The sequence below is a fragment of the Phalaenopsis equestris genome, unplaced genomic scaffold (genome assembly GCF_001263595.1).
Source record: "Phalaenopsis equestris unplaced genomic scaffold, ASM126359v1 Scaffold000261, whole genome shotgun sequence".
Classification (NCBI taxonomy): Eukaryota; Viridiplantae; Streptophyta; class Magnoliopsida; order Asparagales; family Orchidaceae; genus Phalaenopsis; species Phalaenopsis equestris.
Window position 1 is genome coordinate 253,697 of NW_018164703.1, and position 9,827 is coordinate 263,523.

Sequence of the window (9,827 nt, forward strand, 5' to 3'; positions counted from 1 at the left end):
TTTTGGAACCACTCGATCACGGACTGTAAGGCAGATGCACTGAGGCGGGATCAAACCCGTGACCACAGGGAACTTAAGCTAGGCTGCACTACCAAATAGTCAAGGCGAACGGCACGCACACGGATGTATATATATATATATATATATAAGAATCTTGCTTGAAGATCAAATGAATTTGTTTATACTAAGGACTGTCTTATCCTTTTCTTTTTCTTAATTCACAGAAAACAATGTGTAAAGATGTATAGTGCATTTGATTTCTTAACGGATGTCGTCAACAAAGTACCAAACCTTGGTGGCATAGAATCCGTTGGTGATGAGAAGGGAATAACGCGGAGAAGGTAAAGTTCTCAGCACTTTTTTCAAATTTTAGGAAGATTTACATGTGCACCTCTCAATTCTTATGCATTTACATATCCCCTACGTACGCATCTATTTTTACATATACGCCATCCTACCCGTGCCAGAAATGGTTTATTTGCACGTTTTAAAAGTTAAAATGGTGATATTTTCCGTGTGATATGATAGAATCGAGTGGTATACTGGTATAAATGTAAAAAATCCAAGCTTAGGTGCTAGATATGTAAATACATAAGAATTGAGCGGTATGCATGTAAATGGCCCATTTTAGCCACTGATTTTTATCTAAAATATCTGTAACTGATCAGAAATTTATCTTGCAGAAAAGTAGTACATGATGGTGATGTATTGACAGAAGATTTAAGGTCTGCTAAGATGGTAAGCTGCTCGCTAACTCCTCTTTTTTTTCCCTGAGATTTGAATCGATACATTCCTTACACACCCTTTAATCCCATCGAAAAAATGCTTTTAATGTTAGGCAATGCGAAGCGCAAATGTGAGTCCTCGCGGGCGCGCGAGAGGCCGGGGACGAGGTCGAGGACGACCGCCTCTAAACCGCACGATCGAGAAAGGGTCATCCTACATGAAATTTGAGGATGAAATCGAGCTCTCGCCGGAGCACGATGATCCTGAAGGCGTGAATGCAGATACGGAGGTCACGGAAAGGGCGAAGGAGAGCAAGGATCCAACAGATACAACAATCACAAACACCGCAGATTTGTGTCCAACAAAAGATTGCTCTGCATGGCCTCTATCTGATGGGGTTGGCAGTCTTGGGATAGAGCCTGCAAATATGGTAAACTTGAACATGCAAATGGATGAGGATGAAGACTATGATAATGAAGACTGATGATGTTTTGTTGGTGATGGAGATGATGATGTGTAATTATTTTTGTGGGTAATGAAGTTTGTAGAAATAGAAATTAGCTTTTTTTTAAAACCATTTATTATGCTTTTTATATATTTTGATGGCTATCTTTTCTTTCATTCGTGCACACACACGAGCAAATATTACGTATGTTCGGCATATGTACTTTAAATGATGCGAATACGAGGGGTTGTAATTTTTCTTTTTTTTCCTCCGAGCATCTAAACGTGTATGTATACGTGCGTAATGTCTCGTACACATTGTTTTTTATTTATTTTATATTGGTTAAAGCTGATTGTGTGCAATCTTGTAAATTCAATCTTGCATAGAAACCAAAATGTGCACTTATTATTTTAATTTAAAAAAAATGAAATACATATTTGTATTGCATAAATAAGATATAAGAAGGCATTTAGGTCTTGGTAAATGCATAGGAAATAAGAGGGTATGTATGTAAATATTCCTCATTCTTTTCTTCTTCAGCCTAATATATATCAGACTCTGCCTTGATGTCTTTGAGGAGTTCTCTGACTGCATTTGCAAGGTCCCTAACATGCATATCAAAGCATCCTGCAACAAAAAAATATAAAAAAAAAAAAAAAGATAATTACATACAAAACACCCAAAAATATCACTATTAACAAAATCTAACACCCATATGATATTTTTGAACTATCGAGATGCATTTAAGCGAGCGAAGATCAAACCATTAAAAATTTGATAAAAATGAAAATGAAAATTTACAAGCATAGCTCGCAATTCTCATGCATTTACTTATCTCGCACCTAAATTTTATTTTTATACGCTAGATGCATTTTTCTATGCATAAAAAGATGTATCAATTAAAGCTCGAGTGTTAGATAAGTAAATATGCATGAGCATTGGATGCTAGGCATGTAAATTCCCCAAATAAAAAATGGATGAAAGAGAGTGCTACGTGGTATATTTGTAAATAAAAAATGTTTCCGGTGCTCAAAAACTAAAAATAACATGATAAAAATTAGGGATGTCAAAACGGCTCTTTGTTCGCGAACAACTCGTGTTCGACTCGTTAAAAAGCTCGTGTTCGGCTCGTTATTTTTGTTCGATAAGTTAACGAGCGGAACACGAACTAAAATGTTTTAGGGTTGTTAAAAGGACTCTTTGTTCGTGAACAGCTCGTGTTCGGCTCGTTTACACCCCTAATAAAAATCAGTTGATAAACTTAGCAATCTGAAGCAAAACGAAACCTAATCGATTGAGAGCTTCTTCTAGCTGGAAAAGATAATCCCTGTTTCTTCCAGATGGCCCCTCTGCTTTAATAATTTGCCTGCACAAAATTTTCATTTTTGCTTTTGATTTTTTTAATAAAAAAAAATAAAAATATGCAAAAAATACACTAAATAAATGCATTTTTAAATTTAAAAAATAAAAAAAAAACCAGAATCAAATTTACTTGGCTATATCTTCAATTGGTGCTGGCCCCAAATAGTTTGTGTTGGCCTTCGTGTCTGGTGAAGCAACGTATCTGAATAGAAGTCCATCAAATTAATTTGTAGCAAGGTAGGTAAAAGGTGGTTAAGGAAAGATTTACATACATACCACTTAATTTCTCTTTACATATCTACCACCTAAACATCAATTTTCACATATATGCATGAAAAGGATAAATTTCACTTTTCAAAGGTCAAAATAATGGTATTTTTGATATGATACGAAAGATTTGGGTTGGATGAATGTGAAAAAGATAAGTATTTGGTATGCAAATACACAGGAATTGGGGGGTATGTATGTAAAATGAAACCCCTTAAAAAATCATCACTTACACCATAACTCCACTAACAGCTGGGGTTGGAGAGGATGAATCCTGAAATGGGTTTAGATTGTAGTTCAAATAAGGGGGGTGGATATGATATTATAAACTTGAAAATTATAAATATAACCTTAACTTACAGTAAAAAGATCAACATAAACCTTTTGGTCATATTGCTTCTCTCTTACTTCTAGATACTGCATTGTAAAGTAGAAGGTTATGCAAATAAATAATTAATTTAAAAAAAAAACACACACAAGGCAAGAGATTTCAGCATGGTTATGATGAAAGGTGTATTATAGAGGCACAGATATAAGCTGAGAGGCCGAACGTAAAGTGAGGCCCAACGTAAAACAATTGAAATGTATTGTATTTGAAATATTTTAGATTTTATTTTGGTTGATTTATAGTAAAATAAAATCAATGTAAACCGAAAGGCACAAATGGCAGGCATAAGCTGGTGGCGGCCACAACGGCGACAGTTGCAACTTCTGCGGTATATTCGGAAATCAAGCAATTTCAAAATTGACTAAAATTGGACTAAGATGTAAATTTTGAATTCAACAAAATTTTATATTGCATTGACATTTCCATCCAACCAAACAACAAAGTTTTATAATACAAGCAACCAAACAACTCCCAAGTCAATCTTTGCTCATATTGTTTTAAACATGGTGGTTGTTTTGTTTAGATTACAATTCTATAAATCAAATATAATGTATTTAAGACAATCACAATATGCGAAAAAAATGATTTTGCCAATTTTTAGCTATGATGTAGCCTGACATATCGATGTCAACATATGCCTGAATGTTAAGATGTCAACACAATACGATTGAAATATCATCTGAAAAATTATCATTTAAGATGTCATCCAGCCAAATAGCTAGCATGTAAAAATTAATGGGAACTTTACATGTATAGCACACATTTCCTATGTATTTACATATCCCACGCCTTAACTTTGATATTTACACACATAGAACTTTGTTGCTTTAAATATGTGCAAGAAAATGTGTATTTAACTTTTAAAAGTGCTAATAGCATTATTTTTATGTGATATTAAGGTTTTGAGTGTTATGTGTGTACAGATGAAAGTTTAGGTGTGAGATATGTTCATACATTATAATTGTGTGCTCTGCAAGTAAATGCCACAAAAATCAAATACCCCTAACTATTATTTACACAATGATACTAAAAAGCCACTAGGGATGTCAAAATGGCTTAGTTGTTCAAGAACAACTTATGTTCTGCTCGTTAAGTAGCTTGTGTTTGATTCATTCACTAAGCAAACGAGTCGAACACGAACAATTTTTTTGCGCTCGATATATAAATAAGCCGAACACGAACAAAGTATTGTTTGTTTGTGTTTGACTCATTTTGGCTCGAAATAATTATACATATTTAAATAATTTACACACACACACACACACACACACACACACACACATTCATTCACTAAGCAAACGAGTCGAACACGAACAATTTTTTTGCGCTCGATATATAAATAAGCCGAACACGAACAACGTATTGTTTGTTTATAAGCCGAACACGAACAACGTATTGTTTGTTTGTGTTTCACTCATTTTGGGTCGAAATAATCACACACACACACACACACACACACACACACACACACACACACACACACACACACACACACACACACACACACACACACACACACACACAGAAATAATCACACACACACACACACACACACACGTATTGTTTGTTTGTGTTTGACTCATTTTGGGTCGAAATAATCACACACACACACACACACACACACGTATTGTTTGTTTGTGTTTGACTCATTTTGGGTCGAAATAATCACACACACACACACACACACACACACACAGACACACACAGACACAGACACACACACACACACGTATTGTTTGTTTGTGTTTGATTCATTTTGGGTCGAAATAATCACACACACACACACACACGAGTATTTTAAATAATTTAATTGACTGTGAATTCCCAAAATTCTAAATATTCACTATGAAGTTATAATGATTATGATACGAGCTAGAGCTAAAATCAATGAACAGCTCAAGAATTAGGAGGGAAGAAACCCAAAATGGATTAATACCAAAGCAAATAAGCAAGTTACAAAGATGATCTACAATTCGAGAGAGGGAGCGACTCTCCACAAACCCACAAGCAACAAGAAGACAAAATTAATACCAAAACCGCTCTATCCCATGACCTCACTCATATTGATCAGAGGGAGAAATTTGTGTGGTATGTAAATACAAGAATTGTGTGGTAAGCAAGCAAAATTTCGTTTCTTTTTACTCCAAGGGAAAGTTAAACGCACAAAAACTAGCATCGTTTCATACTTGTTGACTTTTGGTGGCCAAGTATTCAACGAAGGAATAGTTACAGCCTTAAAGGCAATCCCATCTACGGTCCACAGAGTTACTCCAACCCCAAAGCCATTGACTCCCCAAGTCCCACCAACATGCAATCTCCACCACTCTTTCTCTCGGTCTTCATCTTGGGAAATTTTTAATGAAAACTACTACAGAGAAAAGGGCTCTTAAAAAAACTCATCCTCAATCGTTAAGCAAGCGATTCAAATATAACAAACTTTTATTCGATCGGGTTTGACTCAAATTAATTAAATAATTAAATAAATAACAATATTATTATATTTTTATGTTTATAAAATGTCAAATTTTATTATTTTTAAATTATTCGAGCTAATTTTGGGCCGAACACAAGCTAAAATGAGCAAAATAATTTGAATCAAGTCAGACACGAACATGTTATTCACAATTCATTTGAAATATGAGCTTATTTCAAACCCAAAAAAAAAATTTGAATGAGTCGAACAAAAACAAACACTCGTCTCCCCCAACCTCGACTCATTTACACCCCCAACAAAGAAAACAGGAAGAGAAGTTAACTGCAATGCAAGCAGAATGCCAACAACATTACGCAATGTAAACTTGCACTATTGACATGAAACATTAAACTTTATTCAAGATTATGTATTTTTAAGATGGCATTCTAATATCACGTAAAAGCATGCAAAAAAGATTTCTCATGTTCCAATCTTACTGATAATGCAATATTCTCATCCTCTTGTCCATTAACTTTGTAAGCAACACCCCACTGCAAAAACAAGGGAAGAAAAAAAGACATTTGCAACTTAGTCACTAACAGAACTTTACAAATTTATGCAAAGCAAATTTAAAAGTAAAAAAAAGGGGCATTTACATACATACACCAAATTCCTATGTATTTACATATCTAACACCTAAACTTTTCTTTTTTACATTCATATCACCCACCCAAATCTTTCATATCGCATAAAAAATACCACCATTTAACTTTTAAAAAGTAGAATCACACCTTTTAATGCTTGTGTAAGGCGGTTGGTATGTAAAAATAGAAGTTTAGGTGTTAGGTATGTAAACACAGGAATTGAATGGTATGTATGTAAATTTTCCTAAAACCAAATTTCAATACCGTAACATAAACATACGTGTAACTGCATATTGAGATAACCAAAGGGCATTAAACTTGCAAATTACACATGATAAATAAGTGACAACATAATATATGAAATGAACAGCCTCAATGTATTTCCATTGATCATATAATCTTCACGATTTACATTTCTAAATCTTGTCATATTCGTAATTCTTTTTGCAAACTGCAAATAGAAAGAGAGTATTACATAATAGCAATGTTATGTTGGTGGCTAATGTTCAACAATGACTGGAGAAGCCTTCTGAAAAGATTGCAAGAGGAATCCCATGCAATTGGTTTCCCGAAAAGCCTCAAGATGAGAAATGTTTGCGGTGATTTAAGAATGGGGGATTTACAAACATGCCATATAATTACTATATATCTACATATCTAACACCTAAACTTTATTTTTTACATTTATACCCAAATCTTTCATATTAAATAAAAAATATCATTATTTTAACATTTAAAAAGTTAATTATACATTTTCATGCAAGGATAAGGTGGCCTGCAAGTTTAAGTGTAAGATATGTAGATGGATAGCAGCTAAGTGTTCTGTATGTAATTCTTTCTTTAAGATAAATCTGGGTCAAAGAGAAAGGGACAAATGACAATTAAGCATGAGGGGAGAATTTGGGATTAAGAAGGGGATAGATTTAAGGGGCATTCATATACATAGCACACAATTCTTGTGTATTTACATATCTCACGCCTAAACTTTCATATTTACATGCATAGCACTCAAATCCCTAAAACCATAAAAAAAAATAACACTACTATTGCTTTTTAAAAGTGAAACACATGTTTTAAAGCATGGGTTTAAAATACCAAAGTTCTAAGTACATAAATATGAAAGTTTAGGTGTGAGTAATGTAAATACATAAGAATTGTGTGCGAGGAATGTAAATTTCCCTAGATTTGATAGATTAAAAAAGAGGGCTCTGCCTTTCATTGGAGGATTCCTACCTCGCACTTTAGAGCCTTGTTGCTAGTGGAGATTGTTCTCGAGTAGTGTGACAAAAGTAGATAGAGGGTCTGTTTGGGGAGGCGGTGCGGAACAACACCGTATTTTATCTATTTGAGTAGTTGTGTTTTTAAAAACTGTCGCTAAAATTTGCATTTTCCCACCATTCATGGTTAAGTGTTGGGGCTACTTTCTAGTTGCGGGTTGACTTAAAAAAAAAAAACTGTAATAGTCACCATAGCTTTTTTAGCATCAAATTATTATTCAACAGCTTCACAGCTGCTTTTTAATAAGTTACAGTTGCCCAAAATAGACCCGAGTCTTAGCCAAAAATTGAAATCCCTTTATGAAGAGAGAGGGAATTAGTCACTAATTAGGAGAAAGGGAAGCTCCTGCAAATACAATGTTGGTGCATTTTCATACATAACACACAATTCCCATGTATTTACCTAACGCCAAAACATTCATATTTACAGGCATATCACTCAAATCTTTAACATTACTTAAGAAATACCACTATACCACCATCACTATTTTTTTAAAAGTGAAATACATTTTTTCATACAGAGATTTATGATACCAAACATGTTACAAGTATAAGTATCAAACTTTGAGTGTTAGATATGTAAATACATAAGAATTGTCTGGTATGTATGTAAATTTCCCATATTTTATTTATTGAAAATAAACCATGACACCTCAAGGAGCTAGCAAGCATTTAATTTAAAGATCGCAAGCAATACTTAATACCATAGGAATCAAGAAGCATATAGCTTGTGCTATAACATTTTGGTACATTTGCGCACACGTTAAAATAATAAACTATCCAAAAATAAAGAAATGTGTGTGCCCATCTCGACGTTAAAGCACATTTAGATCTCTCTTCTTCTCCAAGTCAATATAATTCATATTGAACTTCACTATAAACATTAGTATGGTGCAATATATCTCATAATTTTAATATGTTTTAATTATGCAACAGGCATATAAAAAGAACACCCAAGTGAACGATATAAATAGAGAGATAAAAGACTCATTAACTTTATGTAGCAGTCGAATCAAATGATTTTTTTTTTTTTGTCTAGTATACAAAGACATTTATTTCTAGTTATTATAAAAAAAAAAAAAATTTTTTTGCAGCAACGAAACAAACGAAAGAAAACCAAGATTCATGTGAGTGATCAAGCCAAAACATATTGAATCCACTCAAATAGCCAAACTAAATCTGCGCACACAATTTGATCGAAGATCCTGTAGAATGAATCGCTAACGACTTCAAATTAGCCAAGAGAAAAACCCTAACAAGAAAAGAATCTTAAAATTACAATAAAATAAATATGATTCTCGAGATCACGGAAGCCGGCAATCAACAATTGATTCTACAAGCAATACAATCGCAAGAAAATAGCAGAATAACCGACAAAAGTTCTTTCACTTAAGCCGATCAAACAATACAAACAAAACAAAAAGTTAAATCTAAGTAAAGAAACTTACACATAAATCATCTGGAGCAAGCTCCAATGTCACCGTTCTACCAGGGAACGCTGGGGTTCCTCTGTGGTCCGTGCTCCCTACTAAAACTCATGACCCGTAAGGCCTTATACCATGAAAGAGAAAGCGAGCGAGCGAGCATGAGAGATATAGAGAGAAAGAGATGATTGCCTTGGTAAAAGACTCGGCGATACCCTTTGATGAAGCCGGCCAGCTTCTGATCGTATTGAAAGCCCGCATTCCAGATCAAGGAGCCATATCCAAATACCCACATCACCATTTCTGTTACTCTTGCCTTATTTTCCCTCTTTTGTTCCTTCAAATTCTCCTCTCTCTCCTCCCTGCTAGCAGAGAGGAGAGGGAAAGTGACTGTCGATGGAGAGAGATTCTTGGTCGGTGGATGGTAGTTGAGAGAGGAGAGACGAAAGTAGACTGGAAAACTAGGACAGACGTTTATGCGGTCAGCATTGCTGCGGCCGTGATTAGTGACCGTTGGATATTAAATAAATGGACGGATGCGCCCCACAATTTTATAGTTCACAAAACAAATTAGGGCTTCTTTGGCGCAGCTTAAATGTTGTACTTCCTGTTTAGCTTGTTTAGAAGTCTCATTTGGACTGAAAAGCTTAATAAATGTGGGTCATGGGTTCGATAACGCGGCATTTATTCGCAACAATATTTCTTATAATACCTCCACGTTAGCTCTCACTTTCACGTGCCACTTTCTCCTCCGTGTGACTCTGGTGGCTAGGGTTGGCATTTTCGGTGGTTGTTGGCCGCGGTAGTTCTTGATTTTGGTGATTGTTGGTTGCGGCGCTTGTTGTGGTGATTTGGTCTTTCTTCGCCACCCCCCCCCCGCC

The 9,827-nt window shown here is 34.8% G+C and overlaps 2 protein-coding genes across 3 annotated transcripts in view; one reads left to right on the forward strand and one right to left on the reverse strand.

The window, feature by feature from the left end:
- LOC110024593 (dr1-associated corepressor-like) overlaps positions 1-1,321 on the forward strand; it is a 26,258-nt gene extending 24,937 nt beyond the window's left edge. For both annotated transcript variants that reach the window (XM_020724652.1, XM_020724651.1), the window contains exons 4-6: positions 225-341; positions 684-738; positions 839-1,321. In XM_020724652.1, the coding sequence (XP_020580311.1) occupies positions 225-341; positions 684-738; positions 839-1,210 (544 nt within the window). In that variant the 3' untranslated portion in view covers positions 1,211-1,321. The remainder of the gene's footprint in view (positions 1-224; positions 342-683; positions 739-838) is intronic.
- A 271-nt stretch (positions 1,322-1,592) lies between these two features.
- On the reverse strand, positions 1,593-9,403 carry LOC110024594 (gamma-glutamylcyclotransferase 2-3-like). Its single transcript, XM_020724653.1, has 8 exons — positions 9,139-9,403; positions 8,971-9,047; positions 6,099-6,152; positions 3,161-3,217; positions 3,034-3,074; positions 2,664-2,735; positions 2,458-2,537; positions 1,593-1,798 (listed from the first exon to the last, which is right to left on the reverse strand). Exons 1-8 carry the CDS (start codon positions 9,245-9,247, stop codon positions 1,713-1,715), a joined length of 576 nt encoding a protein of 191 aa, XP_020580312.1. The 5' UTR covers positions 9,248-9,403; the 3' UTR covers positions 1,593-1,712.
- Between the last annotated feature and the right edge of the window lie 424 nt (positions 9,404-9,827).

Bases quoted from the DNA above. Each gene is read 5' to 3' on its own strand.
- LOC110024594 (XM_020724653.1), bottom strand. From the start codon at position 9,247: ATGGTGATGTGGGTATTTGGATATGGCTCCTTGATCTGGAATGCGGGC. The intron at 9,048-9,138 runs GCAATCATCTCT...GAGTTTTAGTAG, and splicing joins TCGCCGAGTCTTTTACCAAG to GGAGCACGGACCACAGAGGA. The intron at 3,218-6,098 runs GTAAGATTGGAA...TTTACAATGCAG, and splicing joins ATGAGAATATTGCATTATCA to TATCTAGAAGTAAGAGAGAA.